At 29.6% G+C, this 19,418-nt stretch overlaps 1 protein-coding gene across 3 annotated transcripts in view; it reads left to right on the top strand.

Annotated features, from left to right (window-relative positions):
- The window catches only part of LOC105198587 (protein kinase C, brain isozyme), a 129,640-nt gene extending 114,112 nt beyond the window's left edge, over positions 1 to 15,528 (top strand). For all 3 annotated transcript variants that reach the window (XM_039452630.1, XM_039452634.1, XM_039452631.1), the window contains 8 exons: positions 1,380 to 1,608; positions 2,423 to 2,554; positions 4,726 to 4,899; positions 5,390 to 5,481; positions 5,894 to 6,095; positions 7,776 to 7,964; positions 9,564 to 9,704; positions 9,775 to 15,528. In XM_039452630.1, the coding sequence (XP_039308564.1) occupies positions 1,380 to 1,608; positions 2,423 to 2,554; positions 4,726 to 4,899; positions 5,390 to 5,481; positions 5,894 to 6,095; positions 7,776 to 7,964; positions 9,564 to 9,704; positions 9,775 to 9,927 (1,312 nt within the window). In that variant the 3' untranslated portion in view covers positions 9,928 to 15,528. The remainder of the gene's footprint in view (positions 1 to 1,379; positions 1,609 to 2,422; positions 2,555 to 4,725; positions 4,900 to 5,389; positions 5,482 to 5,893; positions 6,096 to 7,775; positions 7,965 to 9,563; positions 9,705 to 9,774) is intronic.
- The last annotated feature ends 3,890 nt before the right edge of the window (positions 15,529 to 19,418 follow it).

Here is a 19,418-nt window from a genome sequence, read left to right as displayed (position 1 = left end):
AATTTAAAATAGTAAACAGATTATAAAATAGAGCTCATAATATACAAATCAATCAAAAATTAACAATAACGATTCAATAATGAGCCATTTTTTAGATGGAAAAAGAAAAGGAATTTATTAATTTTTGATTAAATGATTATTCATAATTGCAAACGTTTCGGTCTTTACTAGCACTTTTGCAGTGTAACAAATATTTAAAAAATTACAGTTAAGGCTCCTGGCTTCTCAGCCGAGAACTCCACGTTGACGGTAGCGACATTCCGTCGCGGATAAAATTAGAACTAATAGACGTAAAACGTGACAGATTGACGATGAGATGTCGTGCGTATCATTTTGTTATTATGTGTTTTATTGTGAAAATATGACTTGTCTCGTATTTACCAAATTCGTAAAAATGGACCGCGAGTAAAGTTTCTTTGAATTTATACATAAAAGTACATTTTTCATTCTTTTCAATAGCTATCCGTGTGTTTTCCTGTCTGAATAGGTGTCACTTTACATGTTTTTTTACGTCTTATTTACTGACTGCTAGGCGAAAAAAGAATAGTCGTGACCGATATTTAGAAGTGTTTTAAAGCCATCTGATTCGTCTGTTTTATCCAAATTGGCTTTATTTAGAAATGGCACGTTGGACAAAATTACGTGACCATGTGTTTTCCTGTTTCAATTGCTTCACTTTACATGTTTTTTACGACTATTTACTGACTGTTAGGCGGAAAAAGGATAGTCGTGACCGATATTTAAAAGTGTTTTAAAGCCATCTGCTTAGTCTGTTTTATCCAAATTGGTTTTATTTACAAATGGCATGTCGGACAAAATTACGTATCATTTCACGCAATTTCTCGCCTTTAATGTGGCCGTGGCGAGTACTCAGGCGCTTTAAATTAATAGAATAAAAAGTTACACTAAAGAAGGGATATAGTAAAGTCTGAAGTTTGTAACTGTTAATTCAATCAATAGTTAATAAATTCCTCTCCTTTTTCCGTCTGAAAAGTAATTCGTCATTAGATAGTTAAAATAATAAATATGTTTACAATTATTTATCGAAGTCATGAACTAAAACAAATTGTAGCGTATTTGATTTTAACAGTACATCTTTTGAATTATTAAATTGCGTGAAAGATTGCAATAAATAGTTATTTATATTTAGTGTGTTTAACTTGTTTCAAACTTTACAAAGTTATTTTATTTTATCGAGGTTGAGAAACTACTAGATTCTTCAAATAAATAATAAATAAACTGTATTAAGTACTTCATTTTATGACAAATCACAAAGTAGGAAAGAAACATCTTGAGTGGGGATTGAATTAGGGAAGATTGTAGAGATTACTATCTTTGTAAGATAAGGTAGCGCTTAGTAATTTAACTTTTACTATTAGCGACCTCAAACCCGAGGATAAAGATAGACGGCTGTTGATCGAGGTATGGGATTGGGATCGAACATCTAGAAACGATTTTATGGGATCCCTATCTTTTGGCATATCGGAGCTTCTTAAAGCGCCCGCAAGTGGATGGTTCAAGCTCCTCACTCAAGAGGAAGGAGAGTTCTACAATGTACCTGTTCCTGAAGAAGGTGTCGATCTCGTCGAGCTTAAAACTAAAATGCGGGTATTTATGCACTGGATAATATGTGATTTGTTATGTATTTTTAAACTATAAAATAAGTACATAATTCATTGCTTGATACAAAAAAACTGAATTAATGAAAAGATATTTTGAAATAATTTGTTGAATTAAAATTATATTTTTGATAAAAATAACTAGATGATTTTGAATAACATCTAAAATGTCATTTAAAAAATATTTTTACATGTATATTCTTATTTTAAATAACGACACTTATGAGGAAAGGCACAGAAGTGTCGTTCTCTGATTTTGATGAGCCTTTAAACGTTGTAGTATGAATCAAAATAAAGGATGCGTATTGTTTTATACATACCTGTTTTCATTTTTAAAGGATGAAACAACCCTTTGAAGAAAACCAATATTTTTCTTTTGAAAGGAATATTGTCGAAACTATAAGAGATAGAAAGAAATGTTCTGAATAAAAGTTAAATGGCTTGAAGAGTACTTTATAATATTAATAAATATTTTTTTAAATTTTAAATAAAAAAATTTTTTTTAATTAAAAAAAATATTTTTATCTATGTTATAAAGTACTCTTCAAGCCATTCAGCTTTCATTCAGAAATTTTTTCTATCTTATAGTTTCAACAATATTCCATTCGAAAAAAATACCGATTTTTTTCAAAAGGATGTTTCACCTAAAAGTAAAAATAGGCATGTATAAAAAAAATACGTGTCCTTTATTTTAATCTGCACTACAACATTTTAAAAGTTTGTCAAAATCGCAGGACGACACTTCCATAACTTTCTTTGTTAGTTCTCGCATAACTTATATACGAGCCTTTTATTTTATTCAGAAAACTTCGGTAACAAAAAAGACACATACAGCACAGGACAAGGATGTACCGCATAATATGGGCAAAAGCGATCTGATACGAGCGAGCGATTTCAATTTCTTAATGGTACTTGGCAAAGGCAGCTTCGGTAAGGTAAGTTTTAACAATTTTGAGAAATAGTTGTTTTACCTCACAAACAGCTGCATCTCGATGGATATAATTAATTGTTAGGGTAACTTCGGTAGTGTTAAAATAATGTCGTGCGAAGATTTACGTCGTGGAATTCAGAAAAAGTAGGAATGTGATAATTTATCCACAACCTCATTGTATATGCCTTTATAAAACATTAACATTATGTCATAATTATAGTTTTTTACTGTTAAGGCTCTTAGCGTCTCAGCCGAGATTCGATCTCTGCGTTGACGATAGCGACGTACCGTCGCGGACAAAATTAGAACTAATAGGCGTGGAACATGACAGACTGACAATGAAATTTTGTCATTTCGTTATTATGTGAAAATGTGACTTGTCTCGTATTTACTAGATTCGTAAAAATGGACAGCAAGTAAAATTTCTTTGAATTTTATACATAAAAGCATATTTTTTACTTTTTTCAGTAACTACCCGTGTATTTTCCTGTTTGAATAGACTTTATTTTAAGTGTTTTTTATGATTATTTACTGAGTGTTAGGTGGAAAAAAATAATCAAGGTTTATTTTTATAAATGTTTTAAAGTGACCTCGTCGTTCTGTTTTATCCAAATTTTCTTTATTTACAAATGACACGTCGAAAACTTTTACGTGTGATTTCTCGCTTACGACGTCACGACTTCAATATGACCGCGGCGAATAAACAGGAGCTATGATATATATTTAACGAAACAGTAATGAATTGTTAACGTAGTAAGTAGCGCAATCATATATTATAACATATTGTATATAAAATGATTATTGTAGAAAATGTAAGAGCTTAACTGTTATTTCGTGATACATAGTATAAAAGTATAGTAATAATGTATGAAGTAGGGAAAATATGTAGAAGTGCTTGTATTTGTTGTATAGTTTGATGTCTTGTACATCTTATCTGTTTGGTATACGGCACTTTTAGCGAACGGGATTAATGCCATAATACAGATGCTTTGTAATTTTGAAGTGGCATTTACGTCTGCGCAGAGCACACGAAGTGTATATATTTGCACTTTGCTGCCCTTAGTGCTATTTGCACCTTTTCAATATTGTATTATTATTATTTTGTATATATATATATACTACTGTGTTCAAAAAGTAAGGTGACATTGCATTTTAAATCTCCCGCGCGCACGGATTTGGAGGAATAAAATTTTTTTTAGGTTGGTAGGACTGTCTTTGACATCCAAGAGAAGTAACACGTCAAAATATCCATTAGTATTTGAGATACGCATTGTTTTGTGAGCTGCTAAAAGTGAATTTCTCGTTTTTTGCCGTCACACACTGCGCTGATTATTCGTGATTTTTTAACCAAAAACTCGACTAATATCGTTCCACAACCACCGTATTCACCTGATTTGGCTCCATGCGACTTCTGGCTATTCAGCAAACTCAAGCGGCCGTTTCGAGTCGATAGAAGAGATTCAAGCGGCTGCGAAGAAGGAGCTAAAGGCCATTCCTGAAATCGATTATTACAACTGTTTCGAAGATTGGAAAATCCGTTGGAATAAGTGTATTATATCAGGAGGGGATTACTTTGAAGGAGACGAAATTGATTTGCAAGAATAAATAAAGAATTTTCGAAATAAATGCAATGTCACCTTACTTTTTGGACACAGTAGTATATATATATATATATATATATATATATATATATATATATATATATATATATATATGGGTATACGACATCCTTGTCAGATAAATGGAGGATTTAAGTTCAAACCCTGATTGGGGCAATATTTTTTGCAATAATTTTTTTACAGTTTTTCGGGATTAGGGGGGGGGGATAGTAAAAATGCGTATAAGCATAAAAAAATAATTAAATTGATTAGCAATTTAATTTTGATATTACATTCGAGGTTCTTCTTAAAAAACTGTGTTTTGTATCCGGTAAACATGCTGTAGCTGGAGAAATCTTCTAAATGTTGATAAATTCACATACTTATCTAGAAAAATTGTTGAGTACTGAGAACTGTTTCTGGTATTGCCATCTTAATTTGTTGATAAACTAAGTTTTAGATATAGATGCTGCATATACATACCGAAGTTACTCTCTACTTATTATATTAATTATTAATATATTTTATAATAATTTATTATAACAATTATATTAATTACATTAATTAATTAATTAAGGTCTTGCTGGCGGAGAGAAAAGGAACCGATGAGCTGTACGCTATCAAAATCTTGAAGAAAGATATCATTATTCAGGACGACGATGTGGAATGCACAATGGTCGAGAAACGTGTACTTGCACTCTCCCACAAACCGCCCTTCTTAGTGCAATTGCATTCTTGCTTTCAGACAATGGTACATATGGTATTTTTTTTGCTTGTCCAAGTTGCATACATTCTGTACGATTATGATTGAATACGGTTTTGAATTATTTATTTAACTAAATAATTATGAATTGTATATGCAATTATTTATTCCTATATTGTTTTTATTTCTATTTTAAATTTCCATTTTATAATTTTTTATTTGTACATACAATTTTTAAAAGAAATATTAAAACCTTGAATATTTAATTTAAAATTACGAAAATTCTATTAAGCTAAACTCTATTTTAAATTACTGAAAAGTTAAAACTCTCATTTACTTATCTTTTTAAAGTTTTATTTAAATGTTATCAAAATGAAATAATCCTCTCTTATTAAGATCCTTATTAAAATTTCCGCAATGAGAAATATTGAGCAAAGAACAGACATTCTTATATACGAATGATACGAAATGCAATGAAAGATTAACTGAAACACTTGCTTGCGGCTTACAAAGATCCGCTTTCTGCTTTCCACTTCAGGATCGCCTCTACTTCGTGATGGAATACGTGAATGGCGGCGATCTGATGTACCAAATACAGCAGTGTGGCAAATTTAAAGAGCCGGTGGCAGTGTGAGTATTTTAGTGTTCATAAACGTGTTCCGCTTTAACTCGCGGATCGATATTCTTAACTCTATTAAAGCGCCGTGAGAGACGATGGCGAACGTGGAAACGCAGAGGACGGGAAACTCTCAGAGCGATTCATGTTGTCGAACTTTCTCAACACGTTCCGAATACGAAATGAAAACCGATTGTACCCGAGAGATGTGTCTCGATGCGGACGTATGCGCGTGTGGCTTTGCCTCGTCGTCATTGCCGTCATCATCGTTGTGACCTTAATTTTTTGCTCATTAACCGTGACTGTAATATCGCAATTTCATTATTTTATTCCGCGTTTACAGCATTCTGCGCAGCTTCATGTAAATTTCACCATTCTTAGAATTGCGATTGATCTCAACGTCAACTTTATGCTTTACATTTACAGATTCTACTCATCTGAGATAGCGATTGGTTTGTTCTACTTGCATTCGCGCGGTATTGTCTACCGTGATCTCAAGCTTGACAATGTCTTGCTGGATCAGGACGGTCACATAAAAATCGCGGACTTCGGCATGTGCAAGGAAGGCATCACCGGAGATAAGACTACCAAGACCTTCTGCGGCACGCCCGATTACATAGCACCCGAGGTGAATGTTTAAACTTTGTATGAACAGAATGTTTCAAGAATATTGGATATACACTGTGTTGCTCCCTGCGAAATTTTAAAACAATTTTTCCTTAACAGAAATGTGTAGGAAGATTATCTTTTCTTACAACTTTTCTAATTTCAACATTCCATATTCTCGTAACTAAACCTCAAATTATAGTTGTAAATTATAAGCCAACTTTAAATGGATCAACAGATGATAATGTAATAATATTTATTTTTATTCTTGAAGGTAATTTACGAGCCTCTTATTTTTTTAAAATATATTAATATCCAAAATATTAGCTACTAATGATTGGCTTTAAATATCGCAACAAATGCACGACAGAAAACATTTTATATTCATATCAAAATCAGTTCTTGTTTTTTGTGTGCATTTTTAGCATATTTGAATATTAATTTAACAAAATGTAATTATGTTATAAATATTTTAATTTATAACACAATCACTTTATTATAAATTATAAATATTTCATGTTAAATTTTGATATTTAACATTTCTTTCTATTTCTGTTAAAATAACATAATTTACGGATAAATGAAGAAATAATATAAAAATATTTTTGAAACGTAAATTCTAATGAATATAATGTCAATATATAAATATTAATTTATTGACAAAATATGTCTCTAGAGTCTGTTTCCAAATGATTGAACTCTAAGTATTATATTTTTTTGTATGTTAATTTTTTATAAAATATTTATGTTACTTTGTAACATATATAGAGTGTTCATTAATGGTCCCCACGTTTTACTATAGAAGCACGCATTTGTTATTTCTAATATAATAATATGTTATAAATACAAATCCGTCGGTAAATCATGTTCCTATGGTAAAGAGTGGGCACAACCATTAATGAACACCCTGTATATATATTCATCTTATGTTAAATTAATACAAAAATTTATGTGAATTGTTTAAGACATGCGATATGTGTATATACATACACATATGAGTGCGTGTGTTTATGTACATACATATTGTATATACAGGGTGTCCCATTTTAAAAATCCATTTCGAGAATTCTTCAATGAAGCATTTTCAGCAAAAATGTTTCAGACAAAAGTTGTATGGTTTCGAGGGGGTCGTAAGATGTGTCATTAATTTGACCTAGAATAGTTGCTTAAAGATCACGTGAAGGACACCTTTAATTTTTTTAATGGAACTGCCCACTTTTTATTGCATATTCTTGTAGCTTATTTCAAGACCTTTTCAAAACATTATAAGAAAGTTTATTTTCGTTGAGTACTTTCCGAGTTGTGAGGCTTAAAAGCTACAGTGTACTATAACGTACTTAACAGAAATAAACTTTCTTATAGTGTTTTGGAAAGATCTCCAAATTGACCACAAGAAAATGCAATAAAAAATATAGAATGTTAGGGAAGTACCAATACTTTTTGAGTAGAGAACTACCGACATTCTAGTATTGTATCTTTTATTACATATTCTTGTAGCTTATCTCTTTTTTTGTATGTATGTGTGTGTGTGTGTGTGTGTGTGTGTGTGTGTGTGTGTGTGTGTGTGTGTGTGTGTGTGTGTATATATATTTAATAATTTACGCAAATTATACATATTTTCGCCAATTCTGGAACATTTAATAAGTGAAGCTGGAACTTTGGTACTGTCTTACCTGTCAGAGTTTCTCATTTCTTTGCGCAGATTATCCTATATCAACCTTACGGGAAATCTGTGGACTGGTGGGCTTACGGTGTATTACTTTACGAGATGTTAGTAGGTCAGCCACCGTTCGACGGAGAAGATGAGGATGAACTTTTTTCCGCGATTACGGACCACAATGTCAGTTACCCAAAGAGTTTGTCTAAAGAAGCCAAAGAAGTTTGTAAAGCAGTATGTGTGCCTTCTATATATTCATATTACTTTTATAACTTTCTGGAATAAAATAAGTTTAGATACTTAACTTATATATAGACTCTTGGATTTATTTGAATACAAGGTAATCGTTATTCTTATTACCTCATTTTTTCAAAAAGTGTTTTAGCAAAAAATACAGGCGTAAATAATGTACTTTTTTAAGAACTATAATTTTTATTTGAAACATTTTTTAAAATAAAATTTGTTAAATTAATATTTACCAAAATAATGTAAAATAATTTTTAAGTTTTTTGAGTTTTGACTTTAAAAATGATTTTGCCGGCGATTTTCATAATCAGATTCGTAATCAGTGCATCAAAATATACCAATCGATAACAAAATTAAAAGATTAACCTGACGGTTTTTGGGGTTGCTGAGTACAAATCCAGTGTGAAAAATACAAAATTCAAAATAGCGGATCCAATATGGCAGACAAAATTTTCAAAATTAATTGAATTTGCTTAAAACTTGTTATTTGGGAATTTTTAAAGTTGCTGATTACGAATTTGGTATCAAAAATATAAAATCTAATATGACAGATCCAATATGGCGGACGAAATTTTTAAAATGAACTGAATTTGTTCAAAACTTTGAAAATTACGTTTGTAATATTAGTCCGCCATATTACATTTGACATTTCGAATTTTGTACTTTTGACATCGGACTCGTAATTAGACACCTTGAAAATATTAAGCCATCACACAATATTTATAATAAATATTTATAAAAATATTTGTAATAAATATTTATAAAATATTTTAATAAATATTTTTAAAATATTGTAACAATTGTTATAAATATTTTATAAATGTTGTGTTATCTAGGTAAATAATAAGTTTCAAGCAAATAACTAATTAAAAATCTTTTAAAGTACTTAACGATTATCTTGTATACTCTGCAGATCATTTTCATAAAACTCGGTATAAATTTTACTTCGATGAAAATATCGAGTAAAATTGTGAAACTGGTACAAATTCTTGAATGTCAATATTATAATTAACTCTTTGATATGCCCAGTGTCATTGTATATGTGACATATATATTTCTTTGCATGTTTTTTATAATTAATTTGTGCAATACGTATAACAATATTCAGAGCCGTTATGATCCTAAGACTTATATTCAGAATAAAAATAATAATAAACATGTCTTGAAAATATCTACAATGTTTTTCAAATAATGTTTTTGAGCTAATTTAAAATTTGTGTAATAATTGCTTCTAATTAAAAAATTTTAAAAGTAAATTTAATATGACAATCAAAATGATTATCAAAAGAAATGTTATAAAAACTGATTTCATGAAACTTTACACACTTTTTAAATTTTGAGTTTAGATTTGCAAGCGAGCTTAAAAACTACGTACTAAAATTCAACAAAACATGTTTAACAGAAAAGGGTACCACAAAAGGTCAAATAACGTCTCTGTTAACATTTCGATATAAATTTTATATATTTGTAAATAATTTTGAAAGCTGATATGTGATAATGAAAATTTCTAATATAAGTGTTCTCTTTTTGAATATACTTATGATAACTAATTACAAATGTTTTGTTCATACGCAAAATTTGTTGTAGTTTCTCACGAAAAATCCAAGCAAAAGACTAGGATGTGGAATGCGTGGGGAGGACGATGTGCGAAGCCATGCATTTTTCCGGCGTATCGATTGGGAGAAAATAGAGAATCGCGAAGTGCAGCCACCTTTTAAGCCAAAAATTGTAAGTGTTTGTATTTTTGTTATGGATATTTCTGAAAAATGTTTAAAATAATTTAATCTTATTTGTACAGCAACATCGCAAGGACGTGAGTAATTTTGACAAGCAATTCACTTCGGAAAAGACAGATCTGACCCCTACGGATAAACTGTTCATGATGAATTTGGACCAGACGGAATTTATGGGTTTCTCATATCTCAATCCGGAGTTTGTACAACACGTTTAAGCGAATATTTTTTTCTTAGGCTTATATTTACTTCATATTTCACTCCATTCCACGACATTCATTTTCCTTTCCCTTTTTATCACTCAGGGCTCTCTTTCATCCTTCTTTTTCGCTCTCTGTCAATTTCTTTCTCTCTCTTTCTCGTTCTACCTCTCTATCTCTGAATCTTACTGTAGCATTCTCATGACAAAAACGAGCGAAAACCTAGGACTCTATCATTTTTAGATCTCACTAGGAATTAACGCGAGATTCTTCGATGTACTTCTAAGCGATTGTTGATTGTACGTTTGCGTTATTTACACTGTAAAAAGAAGATAAAAAAAAACAGAAAGAGACATGGCATAGATGCTGAGAGTTCATTGAACGAATATGAATATAGTCATTGCAAGAGAAAGGACGAAGCTGACGAACGGAGAAATAGTGTGGAGAAGAAATACGTTTCCTGCAAAAAAAAAATAAAGAAAAAGTAATATGATCGGCAAGGGAGATATTTTAAAATCGATATCTTCGTTCTTTGCGTATATTATTATGCATTTACTTCAGTAGTCTCTCTACTGTCGCCTTCCAGAGTATATATAATATATAATATATATTGAACGAATGGATGAATATATGATTATATATACATATACATAATATATATATATACACAAAGTCATGGCATATATTACATATAAATATATATATATATATAAATAACATATATAAATAATATATATATATATATATATATTATACATTATAAATTTCTATCGATATTTCGTTAATGTTGCACTTCTCGTCGGTTTAATCTTCTTAAGTAGCGGATCTTTAGAGATGGGTCCTTAGATTCTTCGGGTTCATGACGGATAAAGAATTTATTAGCTACGTTGAGGTCAATTCTCGTATTGACATACACATACACATGTAAACGTATAGAAATACGCTGATACATATACACTCATAAACACGAGTCACGTATGATTTTTCTTTTTCTTTTCTCTTTTATTCGTTGTGGAAGCACGAGTCTGAAGGGTTTTCTAGTTTTTCTCCATTCTTCGATGGAAGCGCGGATACGATTATAAGTATCATGCTCGATAAACTCGTACACACACACACACACACACACACACGCGCGCGCGCACGCACGCGCGCACACACACACACACAAACACACTATTATCAATAAGTAATGACGGAACGTTTTTCGATACGAGTTAAGGATGCGTTGAGTGGCTCGATGCCGATACTAAATGAAACGATTGCCGCGTCGAATAATACGGAAACGGAATAGTATAACAAGTTGCGCGTTTATGCGGGAAGAATCGACAATATGAACTCCAGTGTATGCTGGTGTGTAAAATTTTATGCACTGTTTGCTGATGTAATACACCCTGCATTATTCGACACGATAACGTTTTACACGAGATGAGATACATTAAGAATATGCTTAAATGATTAAACTCTCTACAATTACATAAAGTTCTTGTTGCTTGCTTGAACGGATCATATCATTTTACGTAATATATATTATTATATTCTGAAATCCTTTTCTTGGAGGCGTATCGTTACACGTAGAACAGAACGTTTGTGCGCAAATAATTTTGCATTGTCTGACAATCGAAAGGATCAAGGACAGCGTCTTGATCCACTTAGCGCTTTTCTCACGCATCTTTGTAATTACTCGGATGCGCCTTCTCTCACCGAGACTTCCTTGTTCATCTCGTCAAGATGAACACAATCATCGGAGGGATTTACAAACGAGTATATAAAAACAAAGGACATATTCACACGATGTTTCCGAGCCTGTGTTTTTCTCTTCGTTTCGTGGTTCGCGCGCGAAACGGCGTAAATAGCATGGTTAATAATTATTATTAATTAATGCGCGTAATTAATATAGATGTAGTTGAGCTCGACACGGACTTCGTTTTTATACACTCGGTATTGGTAACTCAACGAGAGACTCTTTTGATTATTCATATGATGCAGTTGTGCAACTCATGTAACTATGACGAATTACAAGAATGCCAAGGCCAAAAATGTTAAAGAACTCTCCTAGGCTTCAAGAATCTATAGCGACGAAATAATCATTTTTTTCATTCTTTATAAGTTCTTAGAACACAAATCATTGGTAGAAAGACAGTCGCAATTCTTCGTTGTGATATATATATATATATATATATATATATCACGCATATAGAAAAATAAAGATTCAAGGATGAGCTCGAATCTTTTTCCTCGTCCTTGTTGTTTGTCTCTAAAATGAATTTCCAAGATCATTATCGATTATGGATGTATTACATTCACTGTCAAAATAATGACAAAGTTACGAAGTAAGTTTACGAAAAAATTAGATTGTTCTATATTGCAAAAAATTTGACGGCGTTTTCTATCTGGATCAAAAATTATTTAGGAAGAAATAAATAAATTATTTCAGTAAAAAGTAGAATATGCTCCAATAGAAGTATAATTAAGAAAATATAACAAAAGCTGAATTTTTTAATATAATTAAGTACAAATAAGTTGTTTTGTAAATAAACAAAACTTATTTATGTATTTGCAGAACATAACTAATTGTAAGTTCAAAATCACAATGAAACTTTGCATAAATCACCTACTTAAAGTAGTTATACATATAAAAAATTCAGATTTTTGTCGTAATTTTTTAAAATAATTTCACTTTTAATAACAAAATGGCTAAACTAAAAATATGTTGTTAAATAAAAATATTATATTATTCATTCGACTTTCATATGTATAGAGTTTATTTGAAGTTTAAATATAATTAATATATTTTCAATTTCAATTTATTTTGGAGGGACTATGTGTAATACATCCTTAACTATTATAATTTAATTACAATGGGACTTGCCACGCATTATTCTTGATGCAGAATTATTATGAAAAAGTATTCAATTAATAAGATTCTTTCCCAGTATTTAAAATTAAATGCCACATCGAATTTGTTTGCAGTAAGAACCGTTTATAGGCAAAACGTTAAAACTGTTGTCATGATAGAAAGATACGAGCTCAGATTTCTTTACAGCTTAAGACTACCAGTTAATATTGAACGTGTTCCGAGATAAAGGGTTTAATGTAGTTCCCGCCCTTCTTTTTCAGCGGGCGATTTTTGCTCTTCAATCGGGCGACTTCGCGCAGTTTTATCGCGAAATTATATTCTCATTTTTGCGTCGAACTTCCGACATAATATCGAGACGTCGTGATATATTTGCCAGTTGAAATTAGAACTTTATTCTTTCGTAGTACGTACGTTGCCAATTATAATTTAATTTTAATATTTGCATTGTAGAGGAGAAAAGGGTATTATAGTTACTGTGGACATTATGGCTACCCCCGTTATCTCCATTAGGTGACGAATTCTAACAATTGTTTATGGAATTATTCAATTAATAGTCCATTTTTTAGGTGCTAATATGCTAATACGCAATAGCTAACAATTGTTATAAAGCATTTGTACTTTTGAGCACTTCTAAACTTTTTCAAGGTATATTTTAATTTAATTACACACATTTCCTTATTGTTTTTAAACTTAAGTATTATCACACGAATGTATGTACACTCGAGTGTTTTTTGTTTGGCTATACACATTTCAAGTTATACAGAGTTAAATAGTAACAAGGGATTTTGTTAATATGGTTTTTTAAACAAAATTTCCATAACGAAATATTTCTTTGATAAATCGATTGTTATTCTAAAGAGCAAGGATCAGAAACATTAGAGATATCATTTTATATTTGTTCTTTAATGTTAAACAAAGATAAAATAATGTCTCTAAAGTCTTTGAACGCGGGAAAATTGTAAATCAAAAAAATTCTAAACAATAAAAAATTAAATATATATAATTTTGTAACAAAATACTGTATGTTTTTTAAACTAAACCAATTTTTAAAAATTTATTTTTGGGTTAGTCATATTACCATCGACCACTTTTTCCCATCGCTTATGCAGTGCGTCATTTTATAAATCATCCTAGGTAATAAATATTACTTTGAGTTTAGAATCTGTTAAACAATATTTTGATGAATATAATTGGTCCAGTTTCAATATAAAATATTGATTATTAAATTATTCAATAAAATAAAAATGAGTGCCATATTACCCTCTTCTGCTCTATTATATATGTTGATTATATTACTATATAAGTCAATGTGGTAGCTAACATACTAGTTCTCTGCATATTCTGCGTTTGCCGCATTTATTTATGTCCCCGATTACGAATACAATTTTCGCTTGCCAATGATATTATAGCAACTTTGAAGAACATAATAAAAAATGTCTGCATCCGTCACGATGAGAAATATACCAATTCCACATCCACAATCGAAAACCCAATATCGTTTTTGTGATAAGTATCATAATATTAAATTCGATTAGTTAACACGGATTCTCACTATCTCTGCGCGGGCCTGCGCGATCTGCGCCCGAAGTCTATTTTTGTACTAAAGAAAAAAAATTGAAATTCGTAAGAAGGAGGCTGTTGCTTTCTTCTTTTTCCTACGTGCGTCTATCTAGTGGATCTCTCATTGCTACGATTGTGGCATCTTCTTATAGAGGTTTCTAGTCTGGTTCTCACGTTGTAAGAAAGCACCGATAAGAATAGCTGATAAGTCGCAGTCATTGATACATATATCTATGGGAGAGAAAGAAAGAGAGAGAGAATGCGTATTAGGTTGTAAATCCTAAAAGGTGATCAAGTAAAAATAGTATTTTGTAAGAAACATTTATGTTTAGTTTAATTAGCTTGGCATCAAGAACGTTCTTACTTCAACATTAAATTCATATTCGATTGGCAACATTATATATAGTCTGTTCAGCAAAAGAAAGCCATTGGTTTGCGCATATGAGCAGCACAGTGAGATAAGTGTAGTGCGCTACCAAGTATCATATCCTATGTATATTATACATAAATACACAAGTAAATCATATTTGGCCTTAGAAAATTTTATATTTCAACGATATTACTCTTGAACAAATACATCTAACTAAGCTTTGGCGGTCCAAAATGACACTCAAATTGAGTGTTAACTCCCAAATAAACATCCAACTTGAGAGTTAACATTCAATTTGAGTATCATTTTGGATCGCTAATACCTAATTCGGTATATGTTTTCGTAAGAGTAAATTCAATAAGAGAAAATTCATGTTAAATTGAATTCACAATATATTTAAATTACACATTTTCTTCGAAAATATTGAATCAAACTGTTCGACGGTATTATTTCGTGAATATAATATCAATGATAGCAATGGTATATTCTGTTGTCACCCGTTTGAGGCCGCTGACGTCACGAATTTACAGGAGTCTATGTGAAAAAGAGGGATTTTTAATCATTCTGTAGATGGAGCCTGCATGAAACAAAATGATGAGTTATCATCCTATTCGATAAAGCTTTCTTTCGCTGAATAGATTATATAATTATTAATAATATATGAAAAATTTCTATTAATTAAATCTACCTAATTATAAATATATTTTAAATTTCATAAAATCATTATTTATGATATTTTAGTTTTTGTACATTTATAAAATTCAACTCGATCGACTACTATTTTACCTGCCACAGATGCGATCTTACTTTGATAAACAAATTTGTTATAATACTTGTGTGATCTATGTTTCTCTATTTTTATATAAACAGCGTTGCTATTCTAGTAACGTCACTTTTTGTCATCTTTTTTGTCAAAAGTCAATTTAAAAACTCGTCCAAAATAGAATACAATCACTTTTTTTTTAGTAATTTGTAAAACATAAAACATTCGATTTCTATTTTATCAATTTTATGTAGAGTAAATTTTTTGAAGTATTTTAAAGACTCTTTCTAAAAAAAAACACAAATTTTTATTTCCTTTGGTCACTGAATTTTTATTTTATTGTATTTAATAAAATGCACTAATTATTCTATTTGATAAAACTACACCAGAGGTGTATTTGTGTTATTCAAGCTCCTGTTCTTTCTTTATTATATATATATATATATATATATATATATCTATCTATCTATCTATCTATATATATATATATATATATATATACATACACACTGACGCTCCACACAATTAAACATTTTATATAAAATCAGATTTAAAAATTTGAATAAAAAATGTTATTTTGCTATTATTTTAATATCTGAAACGTTACTTTTTCTTTTAAAAAGAAATTACTTTTTCACTTTCTTGGTCCGATGACTATACTGATAAATATAAAAGCACTGATAAATATAAAAAAAATATTTTGTTTGTTTAAATTTGTTTATAAAAAAAGCATTTGGATTCATTCTTGTCTTTGTGTAACCTATTAGTGATAAAAAATAATTTGATAAAATAATTACATTCTTAATGATAATCTCAATTAAGTGACAGTGAATACAATAATTAAGTTAGTTTTTTTCTTAATAGAGATATGATACAGTATTAGCTTTGGTGGTAATTACGTCTCTCTTGAGTTCTATCTCTTTCCCTTTCTTTCATTTATTTCTTTTTTAAACAATCATTTCTTCTGTCTCTCTTTCTTGATCTTTCATTTTAGATATTACCTTTTTCTTGATCTTTCGAAAGATAAGGGAAAGAGAGTACATTTTTATTGATACAAAATTTCGGAAGAATTAATATAGCAAATACACGTGTTTGTTTTTATGATTTTGAATGGAAAAATCTGAAAAAAATTTGTTAAATTTTTTTGTAAATAAAAATCCAATAACAGCGGAGAAAATAAGAAATTAAATATAGAGATTTCTAATATTAACGTTATTATATTTACTTGTTGTACATTAATATTTTGTTGTATCCAAAATAATGAATTATTTTTCCAACGAGAGAAGACAAGATATTTGTGGGAAACAAGTTATTTTTGTTTCTGAACCGTGAATTGTGACGAAATTCCCCTCATTTGCGTCGATAAAAAGTAGATATAAATTTTTTAAATTTAAGTTATGCAATTTGTCATTCAAATTTTTCTACAACAAAACCATGAGTACATCATTTTATCATAATACAATATAAAAATTTATTTTGTTAGCTAATAAACTACTATTTCCTGATCTTCTAACATATATTAAAGGAACCAAGTATTGGAACCATGTTATTTTTGTAAATTATGTAGTTTTATTGATATCATTTATTATTTATTTAATAATATAATTGTCATTTTCTATGACGGTCGTCCACTTATTTATTATTCTTTTTTATTTTTTTCTGAAAAAGCTAACGGGCTTTAAAAAGAAAAAAATGTAAGGCGATACAAACATTACTTGCTCTAATAATTTTTTTCTTGTGAAAAGTGTTTCATGATTGAAAAAATGATAATTTGAGGCGAATATAGTGGATGAGGAAATACTTCCCATTCTAATTCTTTAATTTTTTATCGCATCTGTTTTGCAACATGAGATTGAGCAATATTATAAAATCAAAGCCGGTTTACTTTTTTGAGAAAAGAGTAGAAAAATAAATAAATAAATAAATGACCGTCATAGAAAATAATGGCAATTATATTATTATGTAATTAATAAATTATTTTATTGTAACAAAATTATACATACTGTTTACATTATTTATAAAAATGATATTTTTTGGTTTCTCTAATACATAAATTTTTTTCATAGAAATTCAAAGAAGTTTTTGAGAGGAATATCCAATTAATAATAAATAAAGAGAAAAAAAGAACAAAAAAAGAGAAAGAGATAAGAAAAATGGTAGAAAGTAGTCAAATGTAGGATATATACAAGGATAATTCCTATCGCGCATAGCACTCTACTTCATCCTATCATACTGTAATAAAATCTGTCATTTTCTTGATTACGCCCATATATAATATACGTATTTACACATATGTGCATATTTTTAAGATGTTTTTGTGCATTTATAATGTCGTAATAAAAGTTCCGAATCTCTCGTGTCATGAGGTTTGTTAGAGTCCCTGCGCCTTAACGCATGATGATTTCTTATCTGCGCGTTCGTTGGAAGTAATTTTAAATATTAACGTTTAAAATTTGTTCCCAAATTTTTTAATATTTTCCGACAGCACGCGTTCTTCCCTCTTTCTTAATTTTAATTTCTATAAATTATTCAGAAAAATTTATTTCGTACATTTTACAGCAATTTATTCGAAATCTAATATCGATATTTAATATGAAATCTTTCTGACCTATATAAAAAGAGTGAGGCCACAATTTGTAATAATACAACTTTGGAAAGTTTAAAATCTGTTGACTGTCAAAGGAAAATGTCTCTTTAAATAAATAAAAATATATTCAAATATGTATTTTGCATTATTTCTCTCCTTTTGATTTATGTTATTTTGATATGTGATATAATTTTTATTTAATTAAAAATTTATTTGAGGTTTTTATCTTTAATATCCAGCACACAATATTTATAAAAAATTTACAAAATGTTTATAATAATTATTTAAATATTTTATAAATATTTACGAAACCGTTTTATAATTATTTTTGTGACCTTATATTGATTACAGATCTTATTTAGCATAACTAAATAAAATACACATGAAAATATTTATAAAATATTTTATATAGTCTGTATTTTAACATTTTAAATAAAAATTTTATGATATCTTTTCATTGTGTAGGTATATAAAATATCTATACATATTGATATAATTATATAATATATGAAAAAGTAAAGGAATAAATATTTATCATAAATATTGTAGACTGTCTACGCAATATAATCTTAAGTGGATGAAGGTCAACTGATCTAGCTGCACGAATAAATAAATGTTTCTCCGTTTTGCTTTTGTTTGTGATTCTATCGCTTTTAATATGTTTTCCTTCTACACCTTAGTCTTGACTTCAATCAAGTATTATCAATAACGCTTGAGTATTTTATCTATAAACAGTAATTATTTTATGACCCTCACGCATCCATTTAAGATTGTATCGTCAATTTGACACCCAGGCGCCCACATACGTAACATTTTGTGCAATTCAGCGTAATGCTTAAAAGTTGATTTTTAGTAGCTTTTTAGTTTATTTTTACTTTTCTTTTAATCTTTTGATATAAACATTTTTTGGGACAAAGGGGGATATTAGAGATGCCTGTATCAAAATTACCTATTCAATTGATTAGAAATTTAATTTTCGTGATATTACATTTCTGGGTTCTGTTTAAAGAGCTGCATTTCAAGTCCAGTAAGTACATAACAGCAGTTTAAAGAATCTTGTTGTTTAAAATTCCTGTACAGCCTGATTTGCGAGGTGACAGATTTACATGATAACGTTGTGTCGATAATGTTTGCAGAAAAATTTTAAGTCATGGAATTTTGCTCGTGTTAAAAAAAAAGAAGTGATGTAGCTGCTAGGTGATGGGTTGAAGGTGGATTGTTTACGAATTCAAATGTCTTTGTATACTTTCAGTAATTTTATAAAAGTCACGAAAGTTGATCCATTACCTACATAGAACATTGTAGCAATATTGCAATGTTGCAAATTGCAATGCAATATTGCGGAGATATTGCAGAAATATTGCGATGTTGA

The sequence above is a fragment of the Solenopsis invicta genome, chromosome 1, assembly GCF_016802725.1.
Source record: "Solenopsis invicta isolate M01_SB chromosome 1, UNIL_Sinv_3.0, whole genome shotgun sequence".
Taxonomy (NCBI): domain Eukaryota; kingdom Metazoa; phylum Arthropoda; class Insecta; order Hymenoptera; family Formicidae; genus Solenopsis; species Solenopsis invicta.
This window is presented reverse-complemented; position numbering and strand designations above follow the sequence as displayed.